The sequence below is a fragment of the Cyprinodon variegatus genome, unplaced genomic scaffold (genome assembly GCF_000732505.1).
Source record: "Cyprinodon variegatus isolate N-32 unplaced genomic scaffold, C_variegatus-1.0 Scaffold90, whole genome shotgun sequence".
In the NCBI taxonomy this organism is placed as follows: domain Eukaryota; kingdom Metazoa; phylum Chordata; class Actinopteri; order Cyprinodontiformes; family Cyprinodontidae; genus Cyprinodon; species Cyprinodon variegatus.
This window is the reverse complement of record NW_015150543.1, coordinates 1,421,384-1,443,181: the sequence shown is the minus strand read 5'-3', so window position 1 is coordinate 1,443,181 and position 21,798 is coordinate 1,421,384. Positions and strand designations below refer to the sequence as shown.

Below are 21,798 nucleotides of genomic sequence, written 5' to 3'. Positions count from 1 at the left end.
AAGGAGCAGTCTGTTATGAGGCTCTCATCTCAATAGGGAAAGCATCCCTCATGCCCTCTGAGCCCAGACTGAGAGGGCAGCATATATTTTAACCCAATATAAAAGTAGGACAAAGTTGTTTTTTATGTCCCACAAAGCACAAGGTTTATAAATCAAACCAGTGATTTTTTTCTGTCCACAAATACTATTGGTTTTACAAGACTTTCAACACACAGGAAACTATTTAAATATCTAACATTACAAAACTCTTACAGAAAAATCTGTTTTTGCTCATTCCCTCATGCCCGGTATCCTTAGAAACTCCTTAGAAACTACAGCACCATACCTTCCAACAACCCAGCATTTCCATAAATAATAGTTTATAAAAGTGATCATTACTTTGTAGTCTTTGAGCTTTAGGCACAGTTCACTTAACAAACTGCAGCAGACACAGTGATGATGATTATATATTATTGTGACCAAAGGTTCTTTGATGCAGAAGGCACCCTCCGATGGAAATCATCATTTCTATTTGATCAGATTCCATTTTCTAATTTGAAAGATAATGGGGACAGTTTTTGGGACTTATCGGTTATTTGTGCTGGGGGTGAATTTTGCTCCATTATTGTAGAAAGCAAAAAAAAAAAGGAAGTTGTATAAATGGAGATTTGGAACAAAAAATCAATACAGAAAGAAAAATTTGGAAAACTTCTAAATAAAAAAAAAAGGTTTTTAGAGTGAAGTTGCTGTTTTCTTAATTTTTATGTTTTAAACTCTTTTTGTTTTTCAATTATCTTTTTTTTTACAGCTTTTGTATTTTTAAATAATATTATTTCAAACTTCTCTTCCAAATGTAGTTTTATGAACTGTATTCTTTTCAAATTGCGATTCCCAGATCTCTTTACTTCTAGGGGGAGGGGGGCTTTCCTCTGGAGTGAGGACTGAACACACATTTCTATCGGTCTGCATGGACCTCAGCAACATTTTCATTGGCCAAGAGCGAGCGCTTGTATCGGGCTTGAAGTGAAGAGAGTATGATCTGTAAAATGTAGTTTGAGAATAATGCAATTCATGAAAATCCTAATTTGAAAAAGGGACATTTGAGAATATAAAATAAAAAATAAAAAAGAAAAGAAAGTTGGAAAAATCAGAGAAACTTTATTTAGAATAAAATATTTGGCAAAGATTTATTTATTTTTTTCTTCTGTTTATTCACCAATAGATCAGACATAGTAACAGTTGTGGTAGTGGTTCCAATAAGATAATTTTTGTATGTATGGTTGCATTTAGATCCAGTGGCGGCTGGTGGAGTTTTCTCCAGGGGGGGCTATAAATTTAAAATAGACGTGTAACAAAAACCAATCAAACGTATACTTATCTCACCAGAATATTTATTTGAATGCCAACAACAAAAAAATTATGAAAACACGTTATAAAAACAGAACATAATTTCATGTACAGGTTTACTTTTTGTAGATAAATCTTGCCCTTCTGAGGCTTTGTGAAGATAAATCAATTTTTAACATGGTCCAATATTGTCACACCTAAATTTTTTTTACAAGTTTAATAATGGGGAAGCTATAAGTCAGCTTTATATATTTTTTTATATATAAAAACTATTTTCTGAGAATGTGTTTATTTAAGAGCAACTATGCAAATTAACAAACATCTAGAAATAGTACACTATATCTTATTATTTTCCATGTGAATTCCAGATTTTTAATGCTTCTTTGCCTTTCTAAAAAGTGCTACATGCTGGGTCAGATCCTGGCGTTTGAAAAAGGAGGCAGGAAAAGCAGAATAAAGTGTAAGCCTCGCTTAAATGCAGTTAGCCAAGCCTTTTTGCTAAAGCAGGTCCTGGAAAAGGACAGTTCTTGGTCCATTTTTCTCTCTCTCTCTCCAATACGTCTCTTACTCCCGCGACTTGACCTGTCAATCACCTGCAGAGCGTCTGCGCTGTGGCGGGAGGTGGTGAGCAAATACACTTCCTGTCAGCCTGGGGCGTAACAGCGATTCGCCCCGAACTTTCCTATACCTTTATGTTGCAGAGGAGCTACTGCGCATGAGCAACTTTTAACGAGAGTCTATGGGCTATGTTTTTTGCGCCCTAGGGCGGAAATACGTAATAAATCCGACAAAAGATGGAATGACGCTTTACTATTCATTATAGATTAAATATCTATCTTGCACATCTAAGAAATACATATTAATATATGTTCAAATATTTTAAATGTTAATTTAAAATTAAATTATAAAAAATATATATTTTATGTCTTAATCAGGGTCATTGGATGGGTTTCCCTAGCGCCCTCTATTGGCCCGCTGCCACTGTTTAGACCTTATAATTGTGCCGTTATTCTAGATTTATTTCCGTTGTATTTTCAAACAAAAAATGCTTCTAAAATCCTCTGGACATAAATGGTAAAAACTCACAGCTCTGTCAGGTTAGCAGGGATCAATACGTTCATAATGCCAGATTTTTGTTTTGGTTTGTAATTTGGTCAACTTTAGGAAAAAAAAAAAAAATTCTAGATCATATTTTATTGGATTTTGACAGTTTTGCAAAATATGATGCATTATTTCAGTTCTTCAGCAAATGCTCTGCTTATATTACATTACTGTTAGGGTAAAGTTATACAGTGGTAGAACCCAGTAATGTGCTGACAAACACTGGTAAAGAAGATCTGAACTGGAAAGAAAATGTGGGCTATAGACATTGATTAATATTGGTAATGCTATCCACCCCTTCCTCTTTGTTAGTAATGGCCTTCTCCTTATCCTGCTGGCCATGAATCCTGACAAGGAGTATCCTGCTGGGCTTGAAATGAGCCCAGAATGGAACCACGTGCCACAAACGTGTGTGCAAAATGATCACAGTGTCATGTGTTCACTCATCTGTGATGATGCCCACTCTGTCAGTTCATCTCCTCCAAAACAGCCTGAGGGAAGCGGAGGGGAGGGGGACACCTTTACCTTAGAGATGGAGATATAGTCATTGTCAAGAACAGGGCCACAATGACTTGGAGACCTGGTGTGTGTACGCTGAATGTTTTTGAATAGGGATCCCGAGGGCTGTGAAAAAAGGGAAAACTCCAAACACAATGCAGGCTTTATGCATGCCTGCCCTGACCAAGTGCTAATGCTAGGCTGCTATACCATGCTGGTTGGTAATTGCTAACACATGTGCAACCTCTGTCTCACTGCAGCCGGCCGAGGGAGTTCTGGCGCCTGGACTACTGGGAGGACGATTTAAGGCGGCGACGTCGCTTCATCAGGAACCCCTTTGGATCCAGTCACTCAGAAGCTACGCTCAAAGCAGCAGCTGAACATGGTCAGTCCAACTCCACCACATCTGCTTATCTACCCATTTACTCCACACACCGCATTGCACTAGGTACAAGCTCATAAAAATTAGTCCTCTTGTTGCAATAAAAGATTTATTGTTCCACGACACACAGTAAAACAACACCCACATTTGAATTTCACACGTTCACATTGCTCATAAATTAAACCTACTCAAGTTCTCCCAGTTCACAGAATTATGAATCATTGGTTACTTTTTTTTTTTTTTTTTTTTTTTTTTTAATGGCTGCATACCAGCGGCTGATACTGGAGGTAAGCAGAAATAATTTTCCCTTCTCCGTATATTTCCCATCTAAACATGAGATTTTGTGATTGTTTTCTGTTAGTGGATTAATTGCATTTAATCTAAAACTTTAGTGACAGCCTTTTTGATATGTTAAAACTCTTTAAATTCTCTTCAAACTTTTTTGTACTCTAGCATAATATCACAAAAATATCACAAAAAAAATTGACACTACATGTAATTTGGGAACTTTTATTCACTTGAAGAAAATATCAAAAAAAAAAAATAGTAATTCAGTAGTTTTTTTGTTCCCATGATTTTTTAAAGTGATTTGAAAACATTTTGTTGCAACATTTAGGTCCACATCTTTGAATTACTTTTAAAAATGAGAAATTCTAAAGATAACTCTTGGAGTATTTGTTGGACCAATTATAGTTTTTTCTGTGGTTAATATGTGAAAACCTTCGCACATCCAGGACTTATGTCTCCTAGAAAATCTTCTAATTTTAGTTGCAAGTTTGTTACATCTGAATTTATAGATAATAGACAGGGACGCAAAGGAAAATAAAATTGCTGGTAAAATCCAAGAAACGGTCCAAGGACCTCAACTTAATCAGATCTGTTTTGAACGTATTCCTGAGAACTTTAAACAGAAATTATGCAAATTAATGTTGACTGGAGAATTAATTGGCAACTGAGGGTTTTATTCCAATGTAAATATTTTTTTTATCATAGGTGGATAACCTTGTGATAAATGTCAAACATTAATAGCATTAATTATATATTCTTAATTATGCAAATAAAACTTACTTATACAGTCCACAGACTCCTATTTGTAGCTTTAATAGTCTGTTGCTAAGGGCTGATGGGTGCATCTCAAAGGGTGTGGCTCCAAAACACCTGCAGTAAGAAATGTATTCTGTCTGATTGGAGAAAAGCAGTCATAATCGGGTTTACCTTCACAGACACTGGTTATGGAGAAGATAAAGATGTTTTTTTCATAGCTGTACTTAGAATATTTAAGGGCCAACAAAGAGGTAAAAATAACTGGAACCTTTATTTAAACAAATCCAGCTGTATTCAACTTTTATTTTATTCAGAGAAAGTATCACCTTATTGATGAAAGCTTATGTTATGTTGCCTAAGATTTCTGGGCAACATAATAGACATTTTATACCCAGAAAAAAATTTCAATTTTAAGGGTCCTTTTCTGCCTACAGTATGCATTAGGTTGTAATTATCAATTCTACAAAATAACAGTTAGCTTTTTCCCCAAGTACAACCTACTTTTACCTAAACCTGCTCTTAAAACCAGTTTGGAAGAGCTGTACTGTATTTTGGCAGAATATTAAAATATTCCTAAACGTAAGGCTTTCCACAAAAGCAGTTTACATTGAGTTTAATCTTTTGTATTTTTTTTTTACGTTTTATTTTTTCATTCATCGGAAAATATGTAATTGTTTTTTTTCCGACCATCTCCGCAGAACAAAATATTTAGATATACCCAAACCCTGCATTAACACCAAGAGTCCCGTTTCTCTTCTCAAGTGCATATAATCCCTCATGTCTGCAGATATTCAGCACACACCAGGTTTTGTAATCATTGTCATGGTGGGTCAACATTAGCCTGCATGTTGAATTATTCTTCACTGAAAAAGGCTTTTTCCAGCAAATAGAACATCCTCTCTACGTCGCTTGCAAGCTTCCCTTTATGTCTCAGGCTGTCTGAAGACAAATGGTTGGTTTGACAAGAGTCAATAAGAATATGATCTACAGGTAATAAATGTTGGGGATCCCAGGATCCTGGGAGATTCCTGTTCTGCCGCTACAGTGCAGCTGAACAGGGAGCCTGAAGTCCAGCAGGTCATTCTTCTTCTACTGCAAGGCTCTGAATTTCAATTTTCATAAGGTTCCCTCATGTTTCCCTAACACTAAGTTATAACAGAGCTCACACATTTCCTTTATTCCGTTGTGATTATCATTTTTAGCAATGGGAACTAAGTTCAGGATCCCCTGAAGGCTACCATTTGCTCTGGTGTTTGGTTTTATTCTGAATAATTTAGGCTGATGTGCTGCATTTATTCATCTGCGGCAACAAAGACAAATTCATGCAGCAAAATGTTTTATCCACGAGTCAAATTTATGTAAAAATAGCCAGCAGCCAGTTGCTGAATGGCAACCATGTAAGGCAATACTGCCTGCCTAAACTATGGGAATATATCATTAAAATAACTCCCTGACATTGAGGGCTGACGGCATCCATTTTCTGATGTAACCTTTCGTCTTGTTTTAGTCGACCCAACATTTGTTACGGAAGTGCTGCTCAAGAGGAGAATGCAGGACTAAGTTTTCACACAGAGCACAAAGGTCATATCTGGCTGTAATTATATTCATCAGATGCAGGGGGGAAAGCAGAGTCTCACACTCAAAGAAAATATTTAAGATAGGACCGAGCCCTCCTTTACTGGCTACTTGTCAAATATAAGGGCTTATCCTGAAATGAGAAGGTTACGTGTTTCATTTTTTATCTAAAGAGAATTTGAACTTTGCATGTTCTGTTCAAATGTTGAGAAAATATTTCTGCTCGTGTTAAAATGGAAGAAACTGTTGTCATTCATACAGCGCCAAGTCGACTTCCACAGGAAAGTGTGCGGCTGCCAGTAGGCTGCTATGTATTTGTGGATGGAAAGAACCATCTTTTTTGGGGATTGATTCGGTCTGGTATGGGGCCCGTGTAGCAGAGGTGGCAGAGTAAATACCTGAAGACTAATGTCTCTGTTCTGGTAATCAATACTCGCCTCATGACCACACTGCTGGCTGTGCTCCCGTTAAAAACAAATTTGTTAATTCTGACAATTTAATTGCCGTGACCGTGCATGCCTTCAGTTGAAGAAGCAGGTAGTTGAGCCACTCGGTGTAGAGAAGGAGGTCTTGAAAAAGAGAAACCTGTTAGGATTCATCCGCATTTCTGCGGCCAGTGTAGTTAGAGATGAGGCCAAGGTTGCTGGGTTAGGTTTTTGATAAAGTGGCAGTCTTTCTGTTTGAATAAATTGGGCAAATTGTGAAGGTATTAAAAAAACATAAATGTCAAGCAAATTTATGTGGAATCTAAATTTCATATTTAATAATAAATTGTCAAAATAAGAAAATATAAAAAGTTAAAATTGATGAAAAAAGTAAAATCTACACAGTAAATTCCAGAGTTTAATTATGTAGTGTCAAAGTACATTGACACTTTTAGAGTTATTACAACAACTGGAGTAAGATATATACTACGTAGTTGTACGTGTTTTAATTTAACACTAATTCCAAGTGGGACCAAATGCACTCTTCAAGTGTTACTTTAACACTGCAAAATTTACTGTGTAATGAAATTATTAAAATAAAGATTTAATATACATAGAATTTGGCCAACTAAAAAAAAAAAAAAATTGCATAGCAAAAAATTACAAAAAGACCAGTAAAATATAGAAAATACAGTTAAAAATTCAAGTTAAGGATAAATTCTGAAATAGCAGTTAAATTAAAAGAATTGTGTTTGATAAAATGCACTAAGATTAAAATTAAATTAAGTAAAATAAAAAACAAATAAGATGAAAAGTTTAAAACTGTAAAACAAATGCAAAAAAATAGAAAAAAAGCAAAAATAAAGGAGTTGAAATTGTGTGTTTTGTAAAATGAATTTAAATTGTAAAAAATAGACAAAATAAAGTCATGTAGACAGAAATCAAACAATAAAAACCAGATAAAAGAAATCTGTTAGTAGAAAAAGCAATAGTTATATGAAATGGCACCTGTTATTTTTTAACCTATGTAGGAAAAGGAACATGCCTTATGTCTGTGCAACCAATAGCGTATTAATTTTATTCTACTGAGTATTGATATGTAAGGTTATATTTAATCCTATCAGAATGTTGTTTTCGTGTCTTGATGCTGTATTTTGCAGCCCTTTAAATATTGAAATGAGATCTTAATATATAAACATTAAAGTTTAATCCATGTCTGTTTTTAAGCTCTTGTAACAAGTCTCCTGTCCACTTGCATGGTGCAAATACAAAGGCATGTGGTACATATTAGGAGAGCTGGTAGTAATTTCAGTGCTGCTAACTAAAGAATCCTCGAGGGAGGCTTAATTACAGGAAGGCCATTCTAAATATCTGTGAGCTGCATATTTTCCATGACAAGAGATTTTTTAGCCCCTCTCCACCAGCGGATTCAAAGTGAAGCTGCATGGCGCTGTGGTGCAGTTGATCCCTCTGCCAGGCTCAGGTGATGACTAAAGGATATCCGACGACTCTGAAGTACTTTCACCAGGACACCGTAGCAGACATGGCTGGAGCTCTTGTTGTTGCCAGCTGTTTACAAACAAGGAAGCCTTTCCAACCAGTCGTCACACCTCCCGTTCCTGCCCAGTTATCTCCACCATGCAATGCTCTTTAACTGATTGCATTTTTTATTTTTCTCTGATCTAGGCAGAGCCTTAAATCTTGTGCAGTGAAAAGAGCCTTATCTTGTTCAAATTGTTTTGGGTAATGAGTTCGGGGGGGATCTCAAACTCAAATTATATTAGTTTTCTGCCTTAATGTTTATCATTTATCATGCGACAGGTACGTCACAAGCGATCGGGGTAATCCTGGCTGCTAGCTTAGAAGCTATTTTAACTTCTTCCATCATGCATTTTAAAATCTTATAAAGATGTAAACACTTTTATTTTTGGTGTGTTTTTACTTTTCTGATTTTAACTTTAAACTCCTTTTGATAATGCTTGGATGTTAAAAATTGAAGAAAAAAAATTCCTGCATTAGTCTGTTTTTTTTTTTTCTTCTTTAGGGGAATTCATCAGCCTCAAATGCATGTGTGCGTTCCTTCAAACTGCATTGTGCAATAAATTCAAGCATGTTTGTCTCTTTCATTAATAAAGCAAATACCTTCCGTGTGTAAATCCATATACAATGTTCCCCGCGCACAAACCTGTTGTATTGTGTTGTAAAACCGTATAAAGGAGTAGAATAAGGAGAGAAAAATCTTTCCTCCCTTTTAGCAGCTGAGGAGGACATTCTCAAGCAGCCCATCAGAGGTCAGGCTCTGGGGAATCAAAACTCTGAGAGCGAGATGCCACTGGATGGAGACGATGACACTCTGTCGTCCTTAGAGGACAAGGACCTGGAGAACCTAACAGGTACAGAAGCAGCTCATCATCTTCCCCTGCCTCACAGTCACCCACCCCCACCCTAACTCTATTATTCTCTATTGCTTTATTTTTATTCACTTTATTAGTTAATTTAGTCATCTTGTCTGTTTAATACAGAGGACATGCCTTCCTCGTTCTTCAAATCACATCTTAAACGCCCCTTCTGTCATATTTAGAATCATTACCCTAATATTATATTTTATTGTATTCTTATTTAAAAGTCTACACACATTTAAATAGCAGGTTAAAATAAATACAAAGCTATTTGCACGAATAATTTTCCCCTTTCAACTCTATATAACTCAATATATGTTATTTAAAAATCATATTTTAGAGAGATTTTTAAATTATTTTTTTTTAATTTAAAGCAAAAAAAAAGAAAATATTCTTTAAACCAAAATAAGCAGATTAAACGCATTATGCTAAGTGCTGATTTTTTTAATCTTTGCTCTCATTATTTATTTGATCATATTTGGCTAATTGAATATTATCCAGCTCCAGATTATAATCCACCAGTAAAGCCTCAGAGCGCTATTTAAATAAAGCAGCTGGACAACAATAGGATTATATGCTGATCTCTGTCTAATGATGGGATCTGCGTGCTGCAGAGGGGAGTGAGTTTGTAGCTGCAGCAGTTCATCTTGTCACCTCAAGTAGCTGTCTGCTTCAGGTGTAATTGAATGTCTTTTGAGTGAACGGAGTAAAAAATGTTATTCCAGCGCAGGGGTAAGGTGTCAGTGCTGCAGCGTGGATCCATTTGTGCGAGCAGCGCTTTGCTCTGCAGGGAAATCAAGCCCCGCAGCTTAGCGGCTCCATCTGCAACACAAAGCCGCACATGTGCAGAGCCGGCTGGGCAGAGCCGCTGCGCGTAGCTCCCCTGAGCCTGGATCTTATTGTCATCCTGGCATCAATTAAGATTGATGAGAGATGAAGCGGCTTCTCCCTAAAGCCCGCAATCAATGCGTTTCTCACCGACAGTCGATACTGAAAATTTCCTCTACTTTATTAAGTTTAAGGTTTATTATTTTATATATGTGTATATATATTATATATATATATATTTACAGGCGCACCGGGCTTTTAAAAGCGTGTTAATGAAGGAAAAACACTTTTAAGCATTTATTTGTGTTGCAAAATGTGTGTTTAGGCGCATTGAAACATTTTAACCTTAAAACAGCTGCTAAATATATGTTAAATATATATATTTGTCTAGTTTATAGAGCAGCTGGGTGTGTTTTAGTCTGAGCGGGCTGTGTGTGTCCTGCAGGCCCAGTAAATGTGAGCAGCAGCGCTCAGCTCATCGCTCCGGCTGCCGTGGTGAAAGGCACCCTGTCGGTCACCGCCTCTGAGCTCTTTTTCGAGGTGGATGAAGACGATCCGAGCTTTAAGGACATCGATCCAAAGGTAAGCAGGGCTCCATCTGCACCCATTCAGCATGCTGCGCACTCAATGCCCACGCTTGCAAATGTAGTTAATAAATAAAGTTTGTGCATTTTTAGAAAGAAACACCCAAAAAGTGAAGAACATTCCTTAGGAAATGCATTTAGGAAATGTCTAAAATATAGTAAAGTTCTAAATTATTGTTTGAAAAAATCCTCCTGGATAAATGAATCTAAATGTGACCCACAGGTGGGTGTGAAACCAACGCTTAATATTTATTTTAAAGTGGGCGTGTTTTGCTGTACAACTGCATGAAAAAAAAAACATTTAGTGGAATGTTTTAATGGATAATACAAATTATGTAAGAGAATGGGTGAAAATCTTATGTTTAATCCCATTGTTTAATCCTATTTAATTGTTGTTAAATCCCAGCCAGATTAGGATATTTGGTTATTTTTAACAGTTTAAACAGAAAGCTGAGATGCTTGCAGGCCTTCATGTCAGAAATATTTATGTTAAATGCTTCTGACCCAGTTAACTTCTTTTTTTTTTCTTTTGCCAAGCATACTTCCTTAGTTATATTTTTTTTTTCATATTTCAGGTACACTATCTTATTTATTTTTTCTCTCTTTAGAAGACATTGTTGAAATAAAAAAGGAGATTTACTCGTCAAAACATGAGGCCAAGTTGTAATTTAATTTGCAACATTTTATTAACATTTCTTCTAAAGTCACATAATGGAGGAAAAAAAATGAACTTGGCACACTACAATCCTGTTCTTCCACTTAACGATTTTGTGCATATATTTAAATAAAAAGGTTCTTCACTTTGTGAAAACATTTAAAGAAGACAAATGTATTACATGTAGCAGAAATCTGTACCTTCAATTCTTTCTGTGGCAGTGGACCAAATTTTCTCCGCTTTTTTTTTTTCTTTTTTTTTCACATTTCTTGGAGACTCGGTTGGAGTGTGAGAAGTCTTAGATTTGATCCCCAGAATGTTCTATAATTTGTCCAAGCTTTTGGCGTTGGTGAGGATCTCCCTCGCTAGTCTCCAAGTCTGCTTCGCTGCAGCCTCCAGGGCTGAGTGAGGCTTTCCCTGAAACAAGTCCAAGTTTGGCAAGAAGTAGTGCGGGCATCTGCGGCACTGCAGACAGGATATGAGCTGCAGCAGGATGCCGTTTAGTCGGTCTCCCAGACAGGACTCGTCCCAGTCCGTCTCCCTGGGATGTTTCTCGCACTCGTACAGCAGCAGGGTCTTCATGTGGTAGTTGTTGAGCGGCTGTCCCGGCAGCTCCAGGTGCCGGTCCCTCAGAGTCTTCAGGACGGACAGACACTTCTTCCTGCAGCCGCCCATCAGCAGCCTGTTCTCGGCCTCGCTGAACTGCAGCACCCAGGCGTCGCTTTCCGCGGAGCTTTGCTTCCCGGTCAGAGAGTAGCACTCTTTGGACAGGAGGTTAAATCCCTCCGCTTTGACCTCTGCCACCCGGTTGGGTCCCGGCCAGGGGATGTGGGGCATGGGCCACTGCGCTGCGCTCCTAGGCCAGATCCCGGTGCACTTGAAGGCGGGGGTGATTTGCACCACATACCTCTCCCTGATCCGCAGTTTAACCTCACTGGTGTCGGCCACCATCTTCACCACGTCGCGGTAGCTGCATTTATCCACGGCCTGCGCCACCAGAGTTTGAAACCTGGAGCGGATCTTCCGGGCTGAGAGGTAGCCGGAGGCGGTGATGAACTCCACCCACAGAGACATGCTCCTCTTGCGGCCGTCGCTCAGCTTCAGCACCGCGCAGCCGGGCAGAGAGCCGTCATCCACGAAGTTGAAGACCCCCATCTGGTTGAGATAAAGCACCACTTCGAACTCATTCGGGGAGATGACCTCCATCCCCTCATAACGCGCGTCTATCTCACTGAGGGAGCTGATGAAGCGCGGCTCCTGCACCTCCACCTCCTTCAGGACATCTGACACCACTTTGCAAACCTCCCTTATGGTCTTTGCAATGGCCGCTTTGCGCGCTTGGCACCTCTCGTTGTAGTATTTGTTGAGCTGGTAAACCAGCTTTGCTTGTGTTGCGATCATGTTGGGGCAGAGGTCCGGGCTGTACACCGGAGAGTCGCAGTAAGTTGACGGATCCAACGCTTACCGGTAAAGCCAGAGGCAAAAGCTTCCAGTGCAGGAAAAATGTGTAATCAAAGTTTTTTTTCTTTTTTCTTCTTTCTGGCTTCAGCAGCGGATAGACGTCAGTGTGAGGAGGAGGAAACGGATAGGGATGAAACGTAGCAGCCTGCTAAATAATCAGTCCAACTCATGAGCTCTTCCAGTGACACATATTCAGGTTGTGGGTCAGCATCCGATGGGAAAGGCTAAAAAACAGCGCTTTGGAGCCTTCATCTCTTCTTCATCCTTCTCTCTTCCTCTGCGCCCCCCTCTTACTTTTCGTCCACTCTCAGCTTTAAGCTGGGTTTGTGTAGTTTATGAATGGTTCCTTTGGAAGAGTGAAAGGGGGTCGGGCTTTTCTTCCTGCAATCATGTGCGGAGCTGTCATTGGAAGCAACCAATCAGAGCAGCCGAGAGGAAGACGCTCCTACAGGAGCGCAGCCCGGAGCGCAGCGCGCAGCGCAGCGCAGCTCCTCACAGGGATGCAGAGCCTCCAGCTTCAGACCAACACCGGTCTGCATCGTCTGAACATAGAGTAAAACACTGTTTTTTGAACCTGATATTGTCGGATGCGCTCAGTCCTATTATAGAGCATTTTTTAAGGGGAAAAAACAACCACCGTGTATAAACTCAGTCTTCTGCGCCTCTTATGTGTGATGTTTAATATCAATGTTTCAATTAAATATAGAAACGTTCTATTTCATGTAAGAAAATAACCTATTTTTGTTCTATTATTACCGGTATGATTTAGATATTCGACATAAATGAGTTATAATTTAAAACGTAAAGTAATTTTGTTATTTTCTTTAAAAAAAAATAGCGTTTTGTTCCTTTCCTATTAAAAAACTCCCCGTCATAAATAAAACATGTATGGGATTTGCTTAATACATTTTCTATAAGACACACACACTGTCTCTTGTCCCGTTCAGAATTAACAGCATGTTCAGTGTACATTTTAAATATTCAAGGCCTCCCAATGTTTGCGTAATGCTTTCCAGTCGGTGCGCGTCTTAAAGGCTGAATGCACCTGCAGCTCGGCCTCGGGAGATCTGGATAGATTTGCTCAGACTTTATTCTGCACCGGTCGTGCATATTTGTTAAACATTTTAAACTAAACTCGTTTTAAGCATTTTAATCAGTCAGAAACCTGATGCATGTTGGGACCGCAGTCTCCCCCTCACCGTCTCGCCTTCATTTGCCGGTGGGTTCTTTTCCATTAACCTTGCATGCTGAATAATTTAAGCTGGGGTTTTTCTTGAGGTTCTAATTGAAGTCCCTCATGCAGCTCTAAGACTTCTTGTTGGTAAAGTAGGAAAAAAAAAGAAGAAAAACATTACCGTCACCCACAGACAAGGGGCGGTGGTGTGAGACATATTTACACGTGTCTGAATGGAATAATAAAATAGGCTGCACTCCTGCCATGAAAGAAACTGTTATTTCCTTTTCAACAAAATAAACTTTTTAGTTGAGCTGTTGCATCTATACATGTTTTTCCATAATTGAATGCTGGTTTAGGGTCTATTGCATTTAAAAAGATTTGTATTTAAGTTAAATTAGTGTGTAACTTGGCAATTAAAATGTAAATTGCTTTTCATTTGTTAAAATTATTTTTGAAAAGGGTGATGGGCTACTGCAATGTTAAAAAAATAGATGTATGTCGTAAGGGCATGATTAAAGTCCCCATATGCAATTTTGGCTCTGTGTTCAAATACAAGGCAACTTTTCAAAAAAAATGTTTTGATTAAAGCAAGCAAAAAGTTTTATTTTTTCTTTAATATCAGACTAAAAATTATTTTTGGAATGAATCAAAATCCTAATTTGCAGAAATATAATTCTGCTAAACTATTCTAAACAAAGTCAATATGTTTAAATAACATACATTTATTAGTTTATTATATAATCTTAAAAAAAAAACCCAGATGTCTATTGTCTGGTCAGTTTTTGGAATTTATTTTAAGTAATTAGTTGAACTAAAATGTAAATGAGTAGACACAAAAACAAATATTGTAATAGAAATATATATGCACATAGGGTATTTTTAAAACGATGTAACACCGGCGCTTTTTGTTCAGAATTATGAAAACAATGATTTTTGCTTTGTTGAGCTCAGTCGGTGCTTTTTCTTCCAGTGAAAACATTGATTCTTTTTTATAAACTCTTTGTTTTTTATGGGAATATTGCCTGAAGAGCAACACTTGTTGTTTTCATATAAACTGTTTTTTTTTTATGTTTGCTTTTATTGGATTGGCTTGCTTTGATAGTACAAACAGATCACGTTTTATTAAGGAATAAATCAGAGGATGGGGAGGTAAGTTGCTAGCATATTTCTGGTCTTTTTACTCATTGCATCCTAGACACGGATTTAATTGGTTTCTGCCCCATTGAGTAGGTTTAGTGTCATACGAACTTGTTCTCAGAACTAAGAGAAAAGTTTTTAGACATTTGATTCTTAAATCTTAAAAAAAAAAAAAAAAAACTCAAATACAAGCTAAACATTTTACATATGACCACAAAATGAAAGACTTACAGAGATGAACAAAGCTATTTAAAGTAAGATTCAGTTTTTATTTTCTGGACCTAAAAGGGAGATGGTCATTGGTATATGTGGCCATATAAGATGAAATAAGTAAGAGAAGTTTCAAGCTTTTGGATTTCAGGGAGAACATGTTCCCATTTTAACATACAGTATTCTTGCTTTATTTTCTATAGTACTACAAAGCTTTACTGAGATCAGAATGTAACATAGGGAGTGTGAGTAATTCACTTAAACTTCCAAAAATACATTAAAGAGATAAGTGCATAGCAGTGATATGAACAAGTTTACTTCAAATATTTTTGGTGGAACTGTGAAGCCTAATGCGTGAAGATTTATCAAACTAAGAGAAGCACTGCTATATATAAAAAAACATATATTTATATATAGATATATCTATGGATATATAAGTGTTTTTTTTTCTTTGGCTATTAGGGAAATGCTTAACTTTAAATTCACGAGAAACCACAGACCAAAAGACTAATTCTAATATCTGAATGGTTCCCCCGGATCAGACATATACAGCAAAAAGTATCAAATAAGCTTCACATTTTGACTCTCAAGGAAAACTGTAAAAGTTTTCCTTTAGCATGTTGCATTTGTCAGCCTATCATGTTTAAATTCAATATCACATGGGGCTTTCAATCCAGGAGGGGGCCATAACAATAGTAAGCTGAGCTGATCAGCTCCTCTCACTATCTTTTACAGGGCTCTCGTGTATGAGTTCTTTACCATGTGCATGCACACAAAAGAAATCAAAGCAGGATCTTCCCTCATTTTTACAAATGTTGGAAGGTTACACTTTAGGTTTCTGTTTTCTTTATGTGCTGCCTTTTTTGGACCTTTTAAGTGTATGTGTCTTTTTAGCAACCAAGCCGAACTGTCACTCACTCAATAATATTTAGTGAAAACATTAAGAATTATATGAGCTTTCAGAAAAGTCTCTCTTTGATTTATATGGACCTTTTGATAAAAGATCAAGAGGCCGTCAAAGAGCCCTTTGATCTCTGTCTGTTTGACTCCACTGTGATCCCCTAAGAGCAGCACAAAGTGTCCATGGCTTTGCAAATCGGTGCCAGCTCATGGGCAACCCCGCTGCTTCATTTTTTTTTTCTCTCTCCATTCCTTAATTCCTTTCTCTCCTTCTATTTATGGCTTTAACAGTTTTCAATGTACATCCTGGCAATTAAAGTTGAAAAAATAGCAACCAAAAAAAAAATATCTGGTGTACTATGGTATATGTAATACTGGAAAATAAGCGAAATGTAACTTTTTTTAATCAGAATACTTTTTCACCTTAAATTTGCATTCCTTGTAGTCCTCCTAACTATGTGTAGGTCATATATATTTTTGGAAAATGGATCATGAGTACAATAAAGTCCACATGGGACTTTTAGTGGCATGTGTAAAATAAAAATATACAAATAGCCTACATGAAAAATGATGCTTAAATAGAAAATGGCATAAATGAAATGAATAGATGAAAAAAATCCCTTAAAATGTATCTATTATGGAAAACTTTTCAGATATAGCATCGAGGCAGACTGAATAAAGGCTTATATTGCTCCTTTAGTATTCCCTTTACATTTAGATAGATTAATTACTCTTTATATGTGAGAACCACAATTTGGTAGCTGAAAGACCACATGTTGTCCCTTAGCCACAGGCTGAGAACGGTCTTCCCTAGACAAATTAGTGGTTTTAAGATTAAATACTCATCTTTTTAAGAATCCTGTTGTTTTTTTTACTAGTATTATAATAGGTGTAAACACAAAGCACAAAACCACATGCATGCTTATACTAACATCCCACAGACATGGGAACCACCAGGGTAAATTTTTGATGTTCTTGTTCATACGTTTTGTTGATGTTGTCCAAACCCAGAGAGAGCCAGCTGCTGGTTCCACAGAGGGCTCAGAGAAAATCAGCTCAGGCTGCTAATTGCCTGCCAGGCCTATGCATCTGCTCTGCAGATAGCAGAACCGATGAAGTCACGGAGCAGATGTGCTTCTGCCTTTAGTGTGTGTGTAAGTCTGTGTTAAGCAGCACATTCTCCGTGTTCAGACAGAATCCATTAATACTGGATGTGGGGTTACTGTTGTAAAGGCACTCATGGAGACTCCTAACAGTCAGGCCGTCCTTCATCTTACTGGACCAAAGAAACGCAAGCAAATTTCCTATCCAGAGATACAGTACATTTTAGCTTCAGTCAGTTTTGACCATATTACCAATAGTCTCTGTATTCAAGGCAATTTTTCACAGCAGCTTGGTTATTCTTGCAATATTCCTGTTCAGAGGTCTAATCAGCAGAAATCTAAACACCGTCTGCAGTTGGGGACAAAAAAATGACAGTTATTGAACATTTCTCTGACAATTTCATTATCAAGAAAGGAAAGCAATTATGCATTTAATTTTCAATATGTTGAAAGCTGTTATTATGGCTTTAAATTTGCACGGTGTGTGCATAAATCTTGACAGCATTTTTGTTGAAACAAAGATTCTGCATTCATTTATCATTGATTTTAACCAAATATTCAAATAAACATGATACAGATGATCTTTTAGCATGTCAGGACCAACTTAAAAGAACAACAAAATTCTGTAACAGATTTAACATGTTCCTGTAATATTTCATATGTGGGTTAGATTTTTTTTTAAAATTATTATTATACATTAAAGTTTAAAATATTAACTTTAAGCTTAACTCTACACATTTGGGATTGTACATAGAACAAGTCTTGGCAAACATGTATTGGTCTATTACTGTCATCCTTGCATTGGTTCTTACATCATGAAGGAATTATCATTTGTTTAAATAGTCAGTATTTAGACTTATTACATTAAATTCTTAACATGCTCCTGAAAAGTCAGGGTGACTCTATTTACTCAGCCATATGTTTGAGGGATTGTCTGAATGGATTTACTATCATAATCTTACCCATCATTCTCTAATAGTTCAGTTTTCCCTATTATGTCAGACTGCTAGGACCCAACCCCTCCACTTGCTTCACCAAACGACTATGGTCGCCAGGGACGACCTTCAGCCGGACCTGCCAGTCAGAAAGAGGCATGGCAGCCAGAGGTCTCTGAGAGGGAAGCCTATTGATTTTCCAGTTAGAGCATAAGTAGTGTGTGCTGTAGGACTAACGGACGGCCCAAGCAGGTATGTCATTATCAATGAGCCCCGGGAAATGGATCCCTTGACTCTCACTCATCCATACTGGCCTCCTTACGTCCCTTCGTCTGGCTCTCCTTCATTCCGTTCTTAGACTGTTGGTCAGCGCTGACGGAGCTCTTCCCAAGATGGTCAATAAATCGTTCAGGCAAAGTACAGCTACAACTAGTTGACTGATGGTTTGGGATGACCTCCTTTCTGTTTCCGTGCCCTCCTTTTCCTCCCTCTGATATCCAGTTACAGTAATTACAGCACCTGGAAGACTTGAAGCGCTTCCTTTCGAGTGAGACGCTGCCTAGTGAGCATCAGAGCATTTAGGGATTTCTCCTTCCTCAGTTTTTCAAAACTTGTCAGGAAACTAGGAAGATGACATATTTAGTTTTAAAGGTGTTTACAGATTAATATGTAATCATGTAGCAAAATGTGCTCTTTAAATACATTTCCTGGTCTGATTTAAGTTACTCCATCAAATGGTAATGCTTTTAATCTTACATACAGACTTTACTATTATTACATCACTGAGGTCAGGGATCATACAATGGTTTCCTTCTTTGGTTTGACAGACATCCACCAATTACAGAAGTATGTTTGATTTTGGGATCTCTGGTTTTAGTAAAGTTCTAACCTGCTGACAGAGTTTGCAACAAATTACTATAATTAGTTTATACTCTCCCTGTGCTTTCATGAATTTTATCAGAATCAAAAGTAAATTTATACCTGCTTTGTGTTAGAGAGTAATTACTGTAAAGCTAGGTTTGACTTTTTCTGACAAAATGATTACATTTAAACAATCATTGCGTCATATATTGGTCACCGGCGTGCTCAGTGGACCTAACACCTCCAACAGCTACTCCTTTGTGTACTCTCTTGTGAATGTTGAATCTCTGACACACATTAAGGCTTCTGTTAGAGAGCGTAAACTGCTTTTTTTCACATTTCACAAAGATCTTAGTTAGGTTTGAGTTTCAGCTTTATGTTCAGAGTGAATAATACAGCAACAACCTACATACCATGCTGCTTATGCTGACATAGTTCTGATTCAGTTTACCTTCATACCGCTACTATGGCTGCATTCAAATCTTTAATGTTTCCAAATGTGACTTGTGCAGGACAATGTGCCATTATTTATGGCACATTGTCCTGCATCTGTTCGGTTGTGAAACCACATAGATGTGCTTAACAAACCTGGCAGGGCTATACTGGATATTTTCCATATTAATAAATATACAATTACGCCTCCAGTCTATATAGCTATAGACTGTAGTCATCTCCCTGCTCTAACAACTTCCAACAACTACAAGGAAGACTGTTGTTTTTGGTATGATCTGTTAATGCTACATCTGAGCCGGCCCTTTAACATGGCTGGTCAAACATATCATCCTTGATTTATTTTTGCATTTATGGCTGTTTTTATAATTTCTTTGAAAATATGTCAGTTTACATATGTCTTATACTGTATTTTCCAACCTCTTTATGTATTATCAAGCCAGTTTTCACCCCTTTGCCTATACTGAAAGCCTTGCTGTATTGTTTTAAAAATGTGTCTTAGCAAGCTAACTAACCATCCTTATAAATGCAAGGCAAGGCAAGACAAGTTTATTTGTATTGCACATTTCATGTACAGAAAAATTCAAAGTGCTTTACATAAAACATTATAAGCAAAAGGGAGAGAAAACAATTAAAAACAATTAAAGGCGTGATTCAAAATTAAAAACATTTAAGATTAAAAAGAGAGAATACAGAGACGTGCGGATTTTAACTTTTGAATAGAATCTACGTAAATGCGTTAAATTATAAAATGTCTTTGATTTTACCTAAACACAAACTCTAAATTTTCTTGCATAAAATGGCAGAAGAAACTTCCCCCTGTGTGGGAGCCAGCAGGGATATTTCACAGAGAGATGACCATTCCCATAATCACAGAAAAACGTTGATTCAGGCTCCCCTTGCCATCTAATGGTGAATATATGTTTCTAATCATGTTCTCTCAGACACCCATACAGCCACATCTCCACAAAAACAGACATTCAGCTTCTTTCTGCTTGTTTTGAGCTGACGTTGGATCTCAAAAACCACCACAGACCACTGCCAGCAATACCTGCCTCTCACTTAACCAAGGCTCACAAGACAAAAAGTCATGTCCCCCCCTCCTTTTCCTGCACCTGAGCCTTGCCCCTCCATCATACTCAGTCTTTGGGCTTGACTGGGCCAGTGGTGGGGGGCAGGTGCCCCCCCTCCCTTCCTTTGATTGATTCCTCCTCTCTCCATCATTTATCCCCTTCGTCTGCCTCTGACACAAGTGTCAAAGGCAACGCACCAGCCTGATGGATAAGCCTGTTTATAGATGCCAGTCCGCCTGGTAGGCCACTGATATTACAATCAGCACCTGTGTACCTGCTGTTCTCACAAGCCTCCGTTATTCAGCTGAGGTCAGGAGACACGCGGATCCGATTGAAAGATCGATGTCCAGACCTGGATGTTGAAAATTGGAATTGTAAATGTGACTTTTTTTTTTTTTTTCTCAGCCTTAGTTTAGATAAGGCTACAGATGTCTGTGATATTAAGCTTCCTCTCTCAAAGACAGGGGTAAAGTGTTAGACTAAGACACCATATTCTTTATATACAGTTTAATTAGTAAAGAACTTTAAAATAATTTTAAAAATGCTTTATTTTACAGTAATGGTGGCTTTTGATTTACAAAAGGCAAAGGTTCTTTCTGTAGCAGAGAACAGAAGAGTTACTGCAGTGAATTCTTGTGAGTACGATGCCATTAAGGTTAATGATCCATTCAGTCTGGTTTAAATGGCACAGCCACAGGGACACTCCTGGAATTACTCATCCAAGACTTATTCGGATAACACCCCACCATAACAGAGATTTCTAAACGAAGCCATGTTAATGCTCTGCAGTCCTACACAAACACAATTTTTAGTAATAGATCAGTTTAAAAATGTCCATCCCGTTCTCTAACGTAACATCTTAATAAGGAAATCGTAAAGCCTTTCTTTCATTTGCAATGCAGATTTTATTTCTTCCATTTGTTAAATGGTTCATTCGAAAATTGTTGCACAAAAACAGTAATAAGTGTTTTCCCTCTGTCCAATAAAACCAAAGGTGTAGGTACGGAGGAAGGTCAGTTTTGGCGGCTTTGGGTTACTTTACCGTTTTTGCTCTTACTTTTCTCACCAAATCAAGTGTATTTATGTATCACATCTAAGACAACAGCCGTTAATCAAAGTGCTGCACACAAAAACATGTTGGAGGAATTCCAATTAAAAAAAAACAGTTTGATTGAAATTAGCTCTTTACTCTGCTACTCTGAGATCAGTACTGATTGGATACATTTTTAGTTATTTGGAAAAGGAGGATTATGAGTGTCTTCCTTACTTTATGCCTTAAAACATAGTAGTGTCATAGAAAAAATTTTTCTAGATACATTGTGTTTCTGCTATTTTTCATTTCTGTTTTAAGCAGTCTTTGACTCAAACTATAAATTAATTCAACTTTTAGGATACATTTGTAGTGGCAGACAGCTCTGGTAATTCTTCAACATGTCTTCAGTTTAGATTACTGTTAGTTAGTTTTTGCATTGCCACAGTGTTGGCAAGAGAGGATGCTATTTATACGGCAGCAAAGGGCATGAATCCATACATACGCCATCCTACAATAGTCTAATCATGTGTTTGTTTTCTTCTGCTTATCTGAAATTAAGATGGTTGGGTAACAGATAAAAGGAGAACAACAAACCAAATGATGCTCTCTTGCATATTTAAGTGTTCCATAGCATTGCCAGG

The 21,798-nt window shown here is 37.5% G+C and overlaps 2 protein-coding genes across 10 annotated transcripts in view; one reads left to right on the top strand and one right to left on the bottom strand.

Annotated features, from left to right (window-relative positions):
- The window catches only part of lrba (LPS-responsive vesicle trafficking, beach and anchor containing), a 243,521-nt gene that overhangs the window by 140,903 nt on the left and 80,820 nt on the right, over positions 1 to 21,798 (top strand). For 4 of the 9 annotated variants that reach the window (XM_015373646.1, XM_015373649.1, XM_015373648.1 and 1 more), the window contains exons 37-40: positions 3,186 to 3,310; positions 3,580 to 3,594; positions 8,607 to 8,744; positions 10,024 to 10,160. In XM_015373646.1, coding sequence (XP_015229132.1) covers positions 3,186 to 3,310; positions 3,580 to 3,594; positions 8,607 to 8,744; positions 10,024 to 10,160 — 415 coding nt within the window. The remainder of the gene's footprint in view (positions 1 to 3,185; positions 3,311 to 3,579; positions 3,595 to 8,606; positions 8,745 to 10,023; positions 10,161 to 21,798) is intronic. The other 5 variants (XM_015373653.1, XM_015373652.1, XM_015373650.1 and 2 more) reach the window with 3 other exon arrangements.
- On the bottom strand, positions 10,812 to 12,616 carry mab21l2 (mab-21-like 2 (C. elegans)). The gene has a single exon (XM_015373654.1). It carries the CDS (start codon positions 12,216 to 12,218, stop codon positions 11,139 to 11,141), a length of 1,080 nt encoding a protein of 359 aa, XP_015229140.1. The 5' UTR covers positions 12,219 to 12,616; the 3' UTR covers positions 10,812 to 11,138.

What these genes read in the sequence shown, in the direction of transcription:
- mab21l2 (XM_015373654.1), bottom strand. Translation starts at nt 12,218, where the DNA reads ATGATCGCAACACAAGCAAAGCTGGTTTACCAGCTCAACAAATACTAC.